The sequence below is a fragment of the Megalops cyprinoides genome, chromosome 12 (genome assembly GCF_013368585.1).
Source record: "Megalops cyprinoides isolate fMegCyp1 chromosome 12, fMegCyp1.pri, whole genome shotgun sequence".
Classification (NCBI taxonomy): Eukaryota; Metazoa; Chordata; class Actinopteri; order Elopiformes; family Megalopidae; genus Megalops; species Megalops cyprinoides.
In genome coordinates, this window is record NC_050594.1 from 18,863,082 (window position 1) to 18,880,916 (window position 17,835).

A 17,835-nucleotide genomic window follows, 5' to 3' on the forward strand; every position below is an offset into this window, starting at 1 on the left:
CAGTGTGCAAATGGTTAGATGGGAAAGCCGGTGCATTAATGAAGCCCATTGAACGGAGCAGCAATATCAGCAGACAGAGATGAATATGCAGCCAGTTAGGTGTTTGTGTGGTGCTGTCAGACGGTGAGTACAGCCTCACTGCGGGGACCTGCACTGGCAGAGAGTCCAGACCCATTAGGGTGGTCCCACAATGGGAAGCTGGAGAACCGCTCTTCCCTCTTTCTGGTGTACAGCGGATGAAAATCCAGTAGCTGCCATCCAGTATCATCTTGTGTCCTTGAAGGGAAGTTTAAAGGCCATTCGGAATGGACCAAGGCTCTCGTATATTAATTTGTCCAAGGAGGATTTTGCTTCTTCCTTCTTTTCTGTTTTTTCTATCAAGTGCATTTGCTGACACTAGGCAAGATTAGTATTACATACCTTTAAAGATCTTTCTGTTTTCCACTTCATGTGTGTAGTCTGTACACATGCCCACAGCAGTCTGATGTCACTCCTAGTGATGGTGAAGTACCAGTATAACACCTTGCAAAAAAAGGATATCGCTTAATCTTAAAAGCTCACAGAGGTAAGTTAGGTGTTAGGGTGGTGGCGTGATATGGTAGTTTATCCAGCATTCAGGTCCAGGGATTACAGATAATAGTAGTTGGTAAGAGTTTCTGGGAGAGGTTTGAGCTTTCAGGGTGAGGGGGTACTCAGTTACTTGGTTAGTTTGCCCCGTCTCCCTCACTCAAGAGCTGTTTGGTAGTTTCCCACATTAAGGCGTCTCAATTCAGAATTTACCACAGCGTTAAGTACTGCTGACTTTATAAATCTCTCGATATAATCTTACAAAATGATACCGCCCCGTGAGTATTTGTCAAAGGCAAGGCCAGGTCAGACCTCAGTGAGGATGGAGACAGTTCCCGGAGACTGGTTCACAGTTTCCACTGTTAATTCCGAGGCGGCAATTACCTTTTTTTCTTCACAATGGTCATTTAATCAATTTCTGTCAGAGCAGCTTAAAAAAAGTCAACGCTGCGATCCTTTCAGGGACTCACACTCCTGTGAGCTCCTAACATTGTTTATATGCTATATTGTGTCAGTAGCTTTAACCTGCAGACTCCCCTGCAATCCCAACATACAGGGTAAGATCAGTTCAGCTTCTCCATGACAGCCTTTCATTTTTAATACTGGCAAATGTGTGCCAAGATGGAGCAGTCAGTTGGAATATCTTGATGAAATCTATTGAACTGCATTCAGCTGGAGGCTGTGATTATGAGCATGCCCATGTATTGAGGCAATGACCATTTGTAAAATGAGCACATGGCTATCACACATATATGTCCTCTGTGTCTAGCGTACTCTATGGCTCTTGCTAAAATGAAGGTTCCCATTGGCTCACACTCCGTCAGCATAGTGAGACCTCTGGAACAGAAAATGTTTGTAAAGGTTCACTCGACGACGGACTGTTACCTCAGGGTAGTGGGTGTAGTGGGTTTCATTCTTATGTTGTTGCTTACATTTTGTGACTTTTCTTACCCTGGTGGCACTTCTCCAGACAGGGGATTTTCAACACTGGAGCGTTTGAAAGCTGTCATATCTGTGGTGAATTAAGTTAATCTAGGAAGGATCTGCATGCATCAGCACATGTGAGACAATAGGTTAAGGCATTGATTGTGGCCTGTGCTGGGTATCAGCTGCAGGACATATGACCATGAGGACTCAGTTTAACCTCTGAGTGTATAAACTGAATTTTGCCGGTCACAGCCATGCCATGCTTTGACATGATTGGCTTGCTTGGCTATAGACCCGGGTCTCTGGCAAAGGCAAGTATTCAGATTGAAGTTCCATCTCATGGGCGGACATCACATTATGCAGCAGACCCACATGCATTTTTAAGACACGTTACCCACTTGAGCTGCCTAAGCTATTCACTGATTTGTGTGCTGCAACACACACATATACAAATATATCACTGTCAAACATAAGGTATATCAGTGTACCTTCATCAATGATGCTTGCTGTGAGTCGATTGGGCAAGATACTAGTTAACAGGATACTGTAATGAAAACAGACTGGGATCTAAGAGTGGTCAACAGTTTAATGACAAAAGGCAAATCGTAGTCAGGGACAAAAAACTGGTCGTTAATGAGAAGCAGCAGTACAAAAAACAGATCCAAACACGAGCAAGGTCCAAAGAACAGGCAAGGGTCAAAAACGGCAGTCAAAACACAGGATGGCAGAGTACAGGCTTGGTAGCGTTGCAACAAATACCTCACAATGAGGCAACATAAACTGAGTCCTTATGTAGCCAGGACTTGATTGAAGAACGAGTCACAGGTGCATTTGATGAGTGGGTGAGGTTGAGCCGGGCTGAACTGGGCATGGCTGAGCTGGCTGACAGGGAGTGTGTGTGACAGATACAGGTCAATTGAAATGAGCTGTGCTCCGGCACAGCAATGGTTATGTTTGCCTCTCTGTAGATCTGTATTGAGCTGCAAAGATATTGACAGTGCCCAGTTGAATCTCTAATAATTCACCTCTGATCTTCATTAGTGGTTGCCAGAATGAATTAGAGTTCAGTAATCCCAGAGAACACATCATCACTAAATAAGATAAATTCAGTATTTAGAGCACTGAATATTTATGGACCAAAATAAGTTTGTAAATATGTCTATTTATGACTATTTTGGAAGAGGGACGGTAGTCTAGAACTAAATGTTTTAATTTGCTTCACAAGTGGATTGAAAGGAGTGCTCCATTTTAAGAGGGAATCTATAAATAATGGGCTTAGCATGGCTCAGTTTGGAGGAGGAATGGGAAGTACTTGGGAGTGAAATTAGGCTAGGTGGAGCTCCAGACGAGAAGCAGCGTGTCAGTGATTTATACCAAGGCCAAGCAGGGTCAGAGAGAGACAGACTCAGAGAACTGGAAGCGCTCTGGAGAAGGCTGGAAACTGTGGAGACAAAGTGCAGGACAGTCACAGGTGGGGAGAGTGCCCCAAGGAGGCAGCTGGCTCTCCATAGACTCACAGGTGAGTGCCTCCCCCCTGAGGCTGGGGTTCGGGAGAAGGGGGCACGGCACCTGCACCACGGCAAGCAGAAGTTTTGGAGGGAAAGCCCATTACTGTGCATAGCACATTTAAGATTTTATAAGCTCATCGTGTTCTCTTTTTCCACTTGTGGACAGCGAGCTTTTGTTTTTCCTTCTTTTCATTGAGACCATACATCACATTGAACAGGGGGGAAGGAGAGAAGTAGAGAGGGGAGAGGGAGGGAGAGTGAGAGAGTGAATGGGGGAGGGCAGGAGAGACAGCAGGAGAGAAAGTTGAGGAGATCATGGGAGAGGGAGAGACAAAGAGAACGCAAGGGAACAGAAAAGGGGAGGAGATAGTGGGTAAGGGTATTTTGTATTGTTGAGAGGATGCAATGCTGCCTTCAGACTTAATTTCATTGACAAGTGATTAGCTCTTTTCATTTTCTCAATCGTAAATGGGCCATACATATATATTTACAGGGTTCCTAACTTGTACCCACACAGACCTGTAAAGCAGCAGTTTCTCTCAGCTTTCTTTCAACTTTCCCTTTTCACTCCTTCAAGTCATCTGCTGTGACAAATCCCAGTTTCTTCCTCCTCTCTTCTCTCACATTCTGTGCTGTCCTCTCCTCTCCTCTCCTCTCTTCTCCTCTCCTCTCCTCTCATCTTTCCTCTCCCCTCTGCCATGCCTTTTCTCAATCCTCTCATTCCTTGCCGCTTGTCTCTGCACCCCTTTCCCTCCCTCTCTCTGTACGCTGTGCTCTACCTGCCTTCCTCTGTATCTGAGTCTCGTAACGTCAAGTCAGACTACAAAGCCCGCTAGCCGGAGGCGGTGAGGGGCCATGTGGCTCCCCTTCCCCGGGAGAACACCCTGGTGTGGATGTGCTAACAAGGTGAAAAGCGACAATTATTCTCCATCTAAATGCAGTGCTTCACCTCTGGGCTGAGTCAGCTCTCCAAATGCACTCCCCCCCGCCCCCCTCAGCTCTCCCCTGCTATTGCACCGGAGCCACAAAACACAAGAAGTGGTGCATCCCGGTCCATGGCCCTCAGAGCACCATTCCCACGGTCCAGCACTGGAGACCCCATTTGCTCTCGTATCCACGGTCTGCCCTTCAGGCAGCACAAGGGGACATTTGCAGCGAAAACTGATACGCGCAAGGGTTCGACCAGAATAATTACCGAGTGCAACGCTTGAATGGTTGAACGATGTCCCCAGTGCGCCGTTCCCTGAATGTGGGGGGACAGACGATCACTCAAGTGCATCTTTATTCAAATGAACTCCGCAGGAACCCTGCTTCACCGTCTGCCGGGTTGAGCACATTGTTGAAAGAACACTATTCAAATATGTTCTTTTATCAAGCATTTCTTCTCTACGATCGCTTTGGATTTCATAGCAGGATGAGCACATGCTCTCTCCAAGAGAGAGCTCTGAAACATCGAACCAGTTCTCCTCTTGCGGTCAGTGAGCATATATAGGTTTTGGAATCAAATTACAGATCCTGGATCGGTATCCAACTTTCTCAAGCAATGATCGGGTAGGTTTAGAGGTGGGAAAGCTGATCCTGTTAGGGGGAAGGAGGATGGTCAGAATGCCGATAGTGCCCAGTGGTTCAAGTGTGCAGCGGGGCGAAGGCCTGAGGAACGCGTGGCCGTGTCATACCGCACAGCCCCTCACCCAGCTGGGGGGAAGGCCTCCCGAGGTGCGCTAATGTGCTAATAAACTGTAACGACAGGGTAATTTATGCAGTTCGGAGCAGCCGGTTTGTGTGCATGTTCACTTGTTAACGCGTGCTGTAATTTCCTGCAGATGTTAATGCTCCAAATGCACACGGCTCCCTGCAGATCAATAATAATCGCATCATTCCGCTCTGCGTCCAGTCACCATCTCTCACAGGGCTCTCTATCACCCTGTGCTTTCTCTGCCCCCCCCACGCTGCTGTCCCTCTCCCTCTGTCTCTCCTCTCTGCTCTTCCTCACCCTCTCCCTCATCTATCTCCCTGTGCTCTCCCTCTGTCTCACTCCTTTTCTTATACTTTCCCCTCTCTTTCTGTCCCTCTGCCCCCTCGCAATGCCTGTGCTTTCCCACTTTCTCTTTCTTCTTCACCAAACTTTCTCCTCTTTTCCTCTCCTTCTCCATCTCTTCCTGTGCTCTGCCTGTCTGTCTTCTTCTCTTTTTGTCATTCTCTCCCTTTTACCCCCCATCTCCCTGCTCATGTTTGCATTAGCTGCTTGTGTGTGTGTGTGTGTGTGTGTATTTTGTTTTCCACTGAGATAACCTTGGTGTATACCTTAGGTGGCAGTGAGTCTGGTTTATGCCAGGTCACTTTCTAGCATGAAACTCTGCATAGCCACATACTGTACTGTTTTGTGACATGAGGTGGAACTTTTCCCTTGTTTTGTGGGATGGGGAATTGATATGTTTTTGTTTGAACACAACTCACATAAGTAAGCAATGGAGCAACAAAGTGCCTTTGCATTCATTTTATTATGCAACTGTGAGGGACGTTGCCAAGCGGTGCGCAGATGGAGATCTGAGCAATGCTTAAGTTTAATGCTGCCTTTTGATGTTGCTAGCTTGCTAATTACCTAATATTGATTTCCTCAAACAAGCAGACTTAAACTCATTTAAAACTAAGTTTTTGTTGTGGAACTACAGTTTTAATGCTGGCAGCCAAAACTGGTGTATAGCAGAAGCAGCAGCAAAAAGCATAACGATTGCATCTCTTTGGGTTTTTCTTAGGTAATTTTCAAACCACTTTGTAAGCAGTTGAATAAATATAAATATAGGTGTAGTGAGGGGCAGTTATTCTCTGATTCTACTGGAAGGAGTTCTGAGTCAGATATTCTAACAATAATGTGGATGGTTTTGTCAAATGGTTCCGGTTAACACTGTGTGACACTTGAATGTGGCCAGAAAACATGACATACTGTCCCCTGTCCTCCTCTTTCATGGTCTGTCTGTGCTCTCAGTTCACACAATGTCTGCCTTCGTGTCACAGACCTGTGTTCATCCAACTGTTTGACAGAAGAGCATGACAAAAAAAAAAAAAAAAACCCTTTAATTAAGACACAGACCATCTCACACCGTTACAAAGGCAAAGGCCTTCACCTTGACTGTACCCGACTGGCATGCATTTGTGTGTGTGTGCACGAACCTTTCTCTCTCTCCCCCTTTCCATCTCACTCTCAATTTCAGTTTCACTTCCAAGGTGCTTTGTTGGTATGACCTTAGCAGTATTGCTGGAACAGCTGAGAATAACTTAATAGCAAGAGCAACAGTTGTACTAAAGTTAACCCCCCTAAAACAAATAAATAAAATAAAGTCACTGGAATAACTTCCATTTATTCCTACACATTCCATTATTCTTACCATCCCTCTCTGTAAGTACGGAAGCTCAGTGCCTCTCAGGAAGAATGAGGATACCACCCTTTGTTAGCCCAATAGGTTTAACTCTCCCTGTCTAAGACTCATTCAGCCATTCCCTGTAGCTCTATGTTTGAGGAAAAATGAGCTTATTTTCACTAAGAATGCAGGCCTTTTTGACTACTCATTGGCAAACAGGATAAGGTGCTTCTCTTGCTCAGCCTCTCCCATCTCATATTGATTACAGTGATCTATTTTTCTTGTGACCAGCTTTGCCCATGTCATCCTTTTTAAATGGAAGAAAAAAACTACTTTTCACTGAGTGGATGTGCTTTGTATTTTTCTCTGCTTCATATCTCTGACGGTGAATAGATACCCTGTTCTGTAGCATTTTTAAAAGCTATATAAAGTGTGTGTGTGTGCGTACGTGCATGTGTGTGTGCGTGTGTGTGTGTGTGTGTGTGTGCGTGTGTGTGTGTGTGTGTGTGTGTGTCTGTGCGTGTGTGTGTGTGTGTGTGTGTGTGTGTGTGTGTGTGTGTGTGTGTGTGTTAAAGTTCCAAATTAGACTTTTCAGTTTGCTTTTGCTTTTTGTTTGTCTCTGGACTCTTATCAGTGCTAACTCTTGGGATGCAATGGCCTTATATTGGAGAGAATGTGGGGCACTTTTATTTAGAGGTCTGTAAAATGATTTCGCTCTGTTTCTGTGTGTGTGTCCACAGCCCCTGCCAATGCCCAGATCGTACACTCGGGTCAGGCCTGTGTGGTGAAGGAGGACAACATCAGCGAGAGGATCTACACTATCCGCGAGGGGGACACGCTGGTGCTGCAGTGTCTAGTTAAAGGACACCCACGACCACAGGTATACGCCTGACACCTGGCAGCACACGGTCTACCACAGTGTGACACTAATACCCCAAAGTACACTTTCTCCCACTGGCACGTAGCTGATGGTATGGTCCAAGATACTTGGAAAACACTGAGGTTCACACTGTCACATCATACCGAACACTTGGTGTTAAAACAACTGTGCTACAACTCGAATGACCGTGGATCTTGCCACAGGACATGACACCTGGCTGTCCTGTCTCTGGAAACGGGCTGTGTGACAGGAGTCCTTATGTGTGCCACCAAGTGACAGAAACAGGGGCTTTAAATTTCCCCCCTCCCCAACCAGCGATGCCCCTTCTCATAGCGGTTGTGGATTGCCTTTCTGTTAGGCTTCATTTGTGTGATGATCAGTGCTGTTATTACAGTTATTAAATCCAGCGTGTAGCCAGACAGTGCCGGAGTGAGGCTGCCAGCATGGGCCACCAGTCAGTATGACTCCCTCACATTAATATTCTGCCCCTGATTTCACTCCTCGTGAGAGAATGAATACAGAATGAGTGTACTGTGGGACAGGAGAGCAGGAGGATCGGAAGGTATGAAGCACAGAATCCCTATCCAGTGGCATTGGGTCAGGATGAATTAAACTTGTCGTGACCGCTATGCTTAAATTACCCCCACCAATACTGCTCCCAATCCCCATAGTGACTCAGTGACACCTGAACCATCTCACCCCCCCCCCCCACCCTTCTATCCGAGCTCTCAGTGATGGCTCATTCCAGCTCCCGATTCTGGTATGTTGCTTGTTCAATTTTCTCTCTCTTTACACATGCTTTCATTTGTAGTTATGCTAGAGTCCTTGCTGAGGTCAGGTGTGGGGGTTTAGAGACAAATGTTGAGGAGGACAGGTAGGAAGGAGACTCTGTGATTGTGTGTCCTCACCTTTGACCTTCACTGAGACCTCAGTGTGACCCCCATGCTCAGAGATCCAGTCTCAAACTTTACACAAGGTCATGCTCTCTTGAACTTGGGGTAGAATGAAAAATTTGAATTCAGGTTATGAACAACAGCAGCATCTATCTGGGTATGTACTGGAAATGTTATGATTCAGAAATACGAAACAACATTTGTATGTACCCTTTTCGCTTCTCTTCATGTTCAGCTCTGAATAATGATTATACAGTGATACACTCAGAATGTAAAGCATATAAACCACAGTGCTCGGCTCCACTCAGTTGCACTGCAGTCTATAGCCACACTGATGAAGTTACTGTGTGTATACATTTTACTTTCATGCTCCCCATTATCATTTTATATCAAATGAATTAGAATGTTGTGTTAAAGTGTATATGTGTTTGTGTGTACATGTGTGTGCACATCCTTTCTAGGATATTTTGAAGACTTTATAAGGCTGCTGTTAGCCATAAGAATGAGAGGGAGGCCGTGCTTTGGGTGCTGGGGTAGGAACAGAGACGGATTGGCTTGTATTGCTGCAAGACTACTTCCATTCGCCATCACTCAGCTCCAAATAAACAGAAAAATCTAAGCGATTCTGTCATTCTTAAACCTTTTATGAGCCTTACTACAGTTTCACACCAGTAAGATTTTAACTTGTCTGTCTATCTATCTGTCTATCTACATGTTTGTCTATCTGTCGATCTGTATATTTGTTTGACTGTCCACCTGTCTGTAAAACCATGAGAGTATAAGATTAGTATGTGCATGGCTGTGAGAATGTATATATTTGTAAGAGCAGTTTCCGAGACAGAGGAATCTGATAGAGGAGATTCCAAGAGGGGTGGAAGTGTGCACCATGGCACCATGGCGACCGTTCCCCCATTCAGTGCTTCTCTGAGCTTGGCTGTGCTTGGAAGTGCGTTGTCATGGCGCCCTGGCACAGCACCTGCCTCCCATTCACTCCGTGCCCTTGGAATACCAGCCCATACACACACAATCACACACACACATTCACATAGTGGGGTTGCCCCCTTTCTAGTGCACCCAGCCCCCTTCTTCACCCCCCTCTGCTTGAGGTTGTTAGGGCTGCTTTTGGCTCTCCCAGTGGACAGTGTTGGAAATTAAGGCGCAGACAAGCAACGGCCTGACATGCATCAGTTTGTGGGAGAGACCGTCAGAGAGGAGTGGAGGACAATCCAAAACCCCTACACAGTTTGATGTAGAAGAGATCACAGGGCAGTGATATGGGGTAGAGCTTGTGGGACCATTTCACCGTGGTCTTTGAATCCTGTCTGGGGCCTGGCGTCTGTCACCAGGGACAAGCCTGGAACTGCATCAGAAATAGTTCTGCTGTTTTAATGCATATAAAAATGCAAGCAGCGTAAGAACCCATGGATTCATAAGCATGGAATCAAACGTAACTACTTTAATGTGTAGTGTTACTTCTTTTTAAGTACGTTTTTGTGCAGGGTTTTTGGCAATGAAAGAGACAGGCTGTCCATATAGTTTAGTGCAGTGTAAAATGCCTTCTGCAAGGCACTGTTAAATCCTGATCTGATGATGGGCAGGTGGCTGACTGCTGTTCTGCCCATGGGGGATGGCATTGCCAGCAGAATCTGGCTGAAAGAATGTGGTATTGCTGTGAAAACCGCAGTTGGTTTAAGTGAATGTGTGTGTGTGTAGGTCTGAGTGTCTCTGTGTATTTTTATATGACTGTGTTTCTATACATCCGTGTCCATGCATGCATATGAGTGATAAGTGTCTATATGTGTGTGTCTGAGCTTATTTGTGCACATGTGCGTCTGGTAGCCGCATTGGTAGAATGCGCGCTATGGTGACGGCAGTGTTGACGTGGTTCTGCAGCATATCGCACTCTGTCCCATTGGGGGTGCTGGGTTTCTCCTGCAGTGTCACTCTGGAGCAATTTACGAAAACATGATCCCTGATCCCTGATGCCTTGATTTGCCCCTGTCCTAAGAGTTGCGGTCAGCAGACTTCTCGTCACCCTGACCGTCTGAAAACCTCTGGACAGACAGGCACATGCAGACGAATGGAGAGGTGGAGCTGTATACGCTGACAGCATAGCTCTGTACAGACAAGCAGAACGTTCGGCCATAAATCTAAAAGCTATTTTCAACTTTGCGCTTATGGAACTGAATGTTGAGAATGTGGTTTGGTGAGAGAGTGGCGCCTTGAACACCACTACAAATTGAGCATTTATTTCTATTTACATTCACTTTGCAAATCTGTTCTCATTCTTCAGCCACATTTTTAGACTCAGAGCATTCTAAACCTATCCTGTGATGGCTTTTCTGTTATTCCAGAGCAATTTTAATCAGTCAATAAGGAGTGCTGCGGTTTCCGAAACAAATCTGTTTTGATTTCCCGATGTAGACAAAGGCATGTTATGGATCATGATCGCTGGCAGCATAATTTGAATCCGAGTGTAGTACGCTTAACGGACCGACTGACTGACTGACTGACTGACAGACAGGCATTTGGAAAGGGTTGTGGAAGCACCCAGGAAGGCAATGAGACTGGGGTCCTGGTCTTTCTGTCAGGAGGATCCAATTTAGAGGTGTGAGCCTCAGTAATAAAGGGTGCTTTGCAGAGAATGAGTCTGATTGAGGATTTATCCAATCCTTTATCAAGACTGATTGTTTACCTTAGCTCCAGAAGATTGGATTGAAAAAGGGGTTGTGCTGTAATCCATACAGAACAGAGTGAAATCTAATCATTTCTTTTTTTTCACCGGGAGACAAAGTGCAAAACTCATATATCAAGTCAAAAGCGGTTTAATTCACCCAAAGCGACCAGGAAGGGGCAGGCCTTCGTTGTGGTCGTTGTTGTTGTTGTTGTTGTTGAGGTGGTGGGAGGGAGAAATAGCAGCAGAGGGAAGGGGGTAGCAGAAAGATGGAGCATACAGCATAATCAGACAGAGCAGACCCATAGTGCTGCACTCAGCACTGATGGCCTGCAGCCCACTCCTTGGGAGTTCCCTCCTCTTTGGAACCACAGCATGTTCAAACAGTGAACTCACAGTGACTGAGTGCATCAATCACACTTTCATATATCTTAGTTAACCCAGAGATTGATTCAGTTCAGTAACTGGCACAATCTGAGGGCACAAACACTGACTTAAATGTGTCCTTACTAAAGATACAGTGTGGCTGAGGTTTGATTCGATTTCTCAAACACCCTCATTCAAGGTCAAGGTACAGCGCTGACTTTCACACATAGATTTTTTTTGTTCTGGAAATTCAGGTTAAATATTGTGGGCAATAACTCAGTGTCATAACCCCCTGCTTGCAGGTTTCATCCTAAGAGTTAGCTGCACAGTATACACTATCACATATCCCACCACATTCTCCACACTACCCACTGTAACACACCCAACACATTCTCCACACTACCCGCTGCCACACACCCAACACATTATCCACACTACCCACTGTCACACACCCAACACATGGGCACACTACCCACTGTTGCATACCCCAAACACATGGTCCACATTACCCACTGTCACACATTCCAGTGCCTCTTAGACCATGTTTTAGGGATGTCGGTTTAGATGTGTCGGTATCGACTTTGGGCAGGTGAGGTGTGTGGGTGTAGATGTGATGTGTGGAAGGTGAAATGTGTGGATATAGATGTGTGGAAGGTAAGGATTGAAAGATCAGATCAGACAGTCTAAATGAACAAATAACATAGAGGCTAACAAGGCTAGAAACTGAGATGACAGACACCAAAGCAATGTGACCTGATCCTCTCCATGGTGTCTATCTCTGAGTGTGTGTATTTACACAAAGACCTTCTCTATGGGCCTACACAAGCCCTGCATGCCTTTATAATCTCACCTGCTCGCGGCCTGAATCGAGCACGGGGGCAGTGCCTATATGAAAGCTTGGAATTTGTTCGTGCTCAAACGTTTCTCAGTGGCTCTGTTGCATTCAGTCATTTCATAGAGCTCTCACGGTCAATGTTTGCTCACGGCAATCACCGTATATGGGCAAGGAATAGCAAATAATGACAAAATGTTGAGGAACCTTCTAGAATGTGGGCATCTTTTGACGTTTAATGTTTGAGCGAGTGCCTTTGTCAAGAGAAGTGACACAGTGACCTGCTGCTGAATGATGCTATCAGTGACCGGAGGGTTTTAAAGAAGGGCTGAACAATATATTTTTTTTTCTTTGTAAAAAAAAAAAAAATGTACGGTAAGGTCAGACTGAAGGATTTTTTAACATTGTGCAGAGTTGCGGTAGGGCAGTGCTTTTAGTTAACTTAGCGGAATGAGCTGATTTACTGCATCCTATAGCATTTCTGTCCAATTGCTCCTGTCTGCTGCACGGTCCTTTAGTAACACAATAGGATGGTAAATGGCTTTTCTGAAACCGATCTTTTTCCCTCGGATTATTAATTCATGGGACTGGTCACTGTAACCTTGAGGTCTGCTGGGTGGGCTGTACGGCTGATGCAGGGAGAGCTGGGGGATGGGGTGACAGGGAGGATGGGGGACTGGATGGGGACGGAGGACCGAAGGGGCGGGGGGCGGGTCAGGTCAGATTTCCCTCTGTCCTTGAGGGGTGAGTGGAGGTGGATCGATAGAGGTCTGAAACTGAGGAGGATCACATGCCGGTGAGACTTGGGAGAAACACTGACTGCACCAGGCTGAGACACAAACAAGGTCACTCTCTGACCCCTACAAAGAGTGAGAGGAAGCAGGGGGTTGGGAGTTCGGTGCACTCGGGTCACTCAGTATGCTCGGTCACTCTGCGTTTGCAGTTGAGAGAACTAGACTGGAGTATATGTAGTTCCACTCACTGCATTCAGTGTGTTCAGTGATGTGCTGTGTTTAGTGAGGGGTTACTGTGCTAAGTGTGTTCAGTAATTCATAGTCAGAGTGCGGGACTGTCGAGCTTGTATTCTCACAGCTGCGCAATGACAGGTGAAGAAGAAAATAAGCAAGGGTGTGTAGTATGCCATGCCAGTCAGCATGGCATTGTCAACTTGGAGCACTGGGGTGGGCACGGTGAATGGAAAAAAAAACCTGGTTATAACAATGCCATTGATATTTGGAGAGAAACAGAGAGACTGAAATGCATATCTGAATATACTAAACAATAAAACATAACAGACTTAGCTTTGAAACCCATTGGGACCCTGAAACAAACACATGAATAAAACTTGACTACTAGCGGACCCAAAGACAAAATGACACATTGGCTGATGTATCTGCATTATCTGAGGTATAAAAGAGAGGCAAATCTTGACTAATCTCAGTGACCACAGCACGGCCATTATATATAAAGTTGTAGCTGCCAAAAGGGAAAACCTACATGGTCACAGGTGAGATGGAGAGTATTCTCTTAAATTGTCACACTTTTTTGAAACAGAAAAACAGTTGTTTCAAACAGAGTAAACCATATGATCCCCCTTTTAAAAAAATGAGAGAGACACAAAGAGTGTGAGTGCCCCTGGGAAAGACACACAGCCCCAGTGAGTGCATGTTATATGAGTGAATGTCACAGACTGAGGGACAGTACAATAAATACATCAACTGGGCCCAACTTAAGTCATAACTTTCATACGTCTTTGTTGGTTTTTATGTACCTTCATGATCATTCATGTATTCATTTAATTGTGTGATTATTGAATATAAATCATATATAACAGAGTGAAAGGGAGAGAAAGCCAGCTTTACTGAGCTCTCTCAATTGGCCCTCTTCTGTCTGCTGCCCCTGGTAACACAGCAATCAGCTGGCCTTCCCACAAGGGCAGCCTGGTATGCCCTCCTCTCTAATAGCCATGGCCCTGCATAGATGGAAACACAGAACAACTTCAACTGCTGAGCAGAAATCTACTCTGAAGACAGAAAAGGTTCAAACTATAGCCAGACCGCATTCACTGAAAAAAACAGGGCAGGTTTTTTTTTTTGTACCAAGTTGATTTTTCAATTCAAATCAACTCATATTTCTGAAACGCTGAAGCTGTATGAAATTCCAATAACCATAAATGGAGCCCTCCTGACCCAGTAGAAAGTATCTCATCAACCATAGGAACTGGAGTTGAGAGTGGCGGAGGTGGTACAGTATACAAACATAGGTCTCTTCCCAGCATGTGTAAGAATACACGCAGTACTGCGTCACACAACGCCCGCTCCAGAGGGAATTGAACAGATCCAATTTTGTTCGCTTAGCAATCTGCAGTTCATCTGATCATCGCTGACATCCCCCCCATCTCCTCTTTCAGCCAGGCTTTCACTTTGTCCTGTTTATGGTTTCAAAATATTATGTCTAGTCCACACTCCGCAGAGCAAATCAGGTGATGAGAGGGACTAAGAGAATTGTATTGATCCAGGTTGTCAGGTGTGGATTTTATATCAGTGCTTAAACGTGTTAGTGCGGATGATGTGAAGATTGCTTCTGTTGTGTATGTCCAGAGGTACTGATATAATCTGTCAAGTAACAAAATAAAAATGAATAAGGGTGGTGATCTTATTTGGAGCTGTTTATACCTGCCACAGCTTCCTCTTACTTGTGTATTGTGTCCCCATAGAAGTAGTCCATGGGAGTAATCCCAACTCATCCCAAACTCACTCATCCTAAGTAGTCTCATCCCCAACAGATCCATCTCAAATTCACACATTCTAAACTGATCTATCCCCAGCTAACTTATCCTAACCAGACTCATCCTGAACCTAATTATCCCCCAGCTAACTCGCCCGAGACCAGCTCATCCTGAACAGATTCTCCCCTGACTTACCTGTGTCCTGCTATCTTTCCCTGCTGGGTTTGACTCGGATTTGGAACTTTTCCAGCCGAGGTTTTTGCTCTTCCGTTCTTCCTGTGACTGCCGCCATAAATTACTTCAAGCTGAACGACACCAATTCAAGTCAGGATCCATAAGGAGACATTTATTGCTTAATGTCTGTCTTCTTCACTTTAATCTTAGAGTGATGCTTTTTTCCCAGAGACAGATAATGAAAATGGTTATTGCCACAGTAAGTTTATTTTAGCTTAGCGCAGGATTTTATGAGTGAGTGTTTGAAATGGTGAAGAATGATTATGTGAACACAGCATTGCTCATAATCTCTGCCGCCGTTTATTAGGATACACTGTGGTCTCCACCTCCTCCTGCATACAGTACCTCCCCGGCTCAATGGCTACACACACAAGACTGTGCCTGTCTCAATTACTCATTCTAAATACTTTCACATAATTAACGGGTAATGACTGCAACTCAGTTTCTTCCTTGTGGTTCTGGGAGGTGAATTGCTCATTGGAACAGAGTCGCTTTTTTATTGCATGCCGTCATAAGAGGCTGTAGATGAAAGCGCATGCTAGAAATGCAATGCAAGGAATATCATGGCTGTTGCTGAAGAGGCGGCAGATCAAAGTATGCATGTCAAATGTGCGATGCCTGCACTCTCAGGGATGAAGCTAGTTAGCAAAGTCTGACTGCCAAGGTGTTACGTAAATGTTCAGATTGTTAATGCTGCTGAGACTATGACTTATCTGTGGTCTGATGCCACTTGGTTTCAGGAATGCTTTTGCCAGTTCAGAGACCTGAATGCACGTAATTCTAGTGAGCGCTTTCGTTTTTTTGCATGACCTTGATGTCGGAAGTCTGCGGAATGCCCATGTCACAGCCATTAGGGCTGCTTTCCAAACCACTTCATCTGTTCCTGCTCCTTCCTTACCACTGCTCTGCAAGTGAGCAGATCAGTAGCCGTTCCCTCTACCCCTCACGGCGGTGCCAGTGAATCCTTTGGGTGGCGTAGCCCCACCCCCAAACCTTCCTTGGTGTGTAAGCCATTACTTTCTTACTACTTCTATGGTATGCCACTCACCATTTTAAAGAGGCACCCGCTGACCAGTTTGTGAAGGAGCGTCCCTTTTTTGCTGAATCCATGCCTGAGGGTTGTGCTTTTAGATCAGTTCTCATCCCCTACAGCCGACTTCGTCTGAGATACAGTAGATCAGTGTGAATGGGGCACCGGGCAAAGGGTTGTAGGTTCAGATCCTAACTGATGTTGTACCCTTGGGCGAGCAACTAAAATTCCAAGCAATGCATTACTCTCTCAGTCTGTGCCCCTGTGCAGTTCTAATCAGCCATTCTTCACTTGTGTCTTAGAACTGTGAACGTCGCTGTAAGCAATACAGTCACATTGTAATGGGCAGACAGGAGCATAGTCCACAACAAATACATACATACAGTGTGTTCAGAAGTCTGCTAGATGGGGAGGTGCTGAACAGCTGTGAGCCCCGTGCCCTCCAGTACTCTTGAAATGTAAACGCTTGTTAGCTCCGCAGACGGCTGCTGGGGTCAGCGCCCCTCTGAAATCCAATTGGCACCATGCCTGTTTCTGTCGGACAGATGCTGAACCGGTCCTGTTCTAACAGGAAGCTTGCCTTTGAGTTTTTGCTTGTTGTAATTTTTTTTTTCAGTGCTCAACCTGTTTGCTCAACATTCACCTTTGCAGTCTGCCTGAGATGGCAGCAGTCCATAACAAATATGCATAACGAGTTCTTGCTTCCCTAGGTCAATGCAGTTTAAATGATCGTATCCACAGATAAGTGAACATTATGCAGGGCTGCTTTGATAGATTTGCATGTTAAATGAAACGCTGTCAGGCTGGCAGGGTGAACAGGCTGAAGAGAACTTTCTGGTGACAACGCCCTCTCACTTACTATGTGGTGACATGTCTGAAGGTTCCCCTCAGTGATGACCTCAAGTGATCATCACCTCAAGTGATGAAACCTAAGTTCCCAGACGTTATGCCTAACAGCATCTCACTGTACTCTTTCAGCATTTCAGCCTGATTGTTCATTTTCGAAACATAGCAGTAATTTTTCTGTTTTATGTAAACCATATGATCCTAATTTTTCTTTTATGTGAGAGATGGGATTTCCTTCTGGTTTTTACTGGTTGAAGTTTATGTTTTTGCATAAGTCTAAATATTTACAGGCCACTGCACTAATGGCCTGGCTCCACTTGACAGCCTTCCGTTCAACAGGCATACTGAAAACATGTTCTCAGTCTAAATCAATAGTAACTTGCATTTCCTCTCCTGTCGGTTCGGGCAGCGAAGTGTAGAATCACACTGTCGGCTTGAGAAAGCCACGAGAAGCGGATTGTCTACAGTGCGGGGGAAAAAACATGAAAAGGGGAAAAAATGAAGTGAAGAAAACACAACTGAAGTGAAAGGGGTGTCGTTAAGCAACAGCCTGTGTCGGAGAGAAGATTTCTCAGCTCTCTCTTTCATGTACCTCATCTTCTCTCTCGATCTCCTTCTCTCCTTCTCTCCTTCTCTCTGTCTCTGCTCACCCTCATGCGCACGCTACAGCTCTACCAAAGCTCAATTTTCCTCAGTAGACACAAAATTCTTTCAAACCCCACGCAGCACCACCTGATTTACACCTCCCATCAGACACTCTTCCCACGGCCAGATCTGAGAGCGCCCTGTCACGGCAGCACACAGCAAGTCAATAACAACATGGTGTTACATGACCATTTCAATTTCTCTCTGCTACTGTGGTCAGAGTGCAGCCCTGGTTATTACAGTCATGCAGTGCCCATTTTCAAGTAGGAGGAGAATATGAATCATACCTCCAAGCACTACAGAACTCCAACACCCAGAATGCTCCTCTTCCAGGTCTTGATGTGTG

The 17,835-nt window shown here is 45.4% G+C and overlaps 1 protein-coding gene across 1 annotated transcript in view; it reads left to right on the plus strand.

The window, feature by feature from the left end:
• The window catches only part of LOC118787531 (MAM domain-containing glycosylphosphatidylinositol anchor protein 1), a 122,244-nt gene that overhangs the window by 28,942 nt on the left and 75,467 nt on the right, over window positions 1-17,835 (plus strand). Inside the window, exon 3 of the mRNA XM_036543122.1 lies at window positions 7,102-7,241. Coding sequence (XP_036399015.1) covers window positions 7,102-7,241 — 140 coding nt within the window. The remainder of the gene's footprint in view (window positions 1-7,101; window positions 7,242-17,835) is intronic.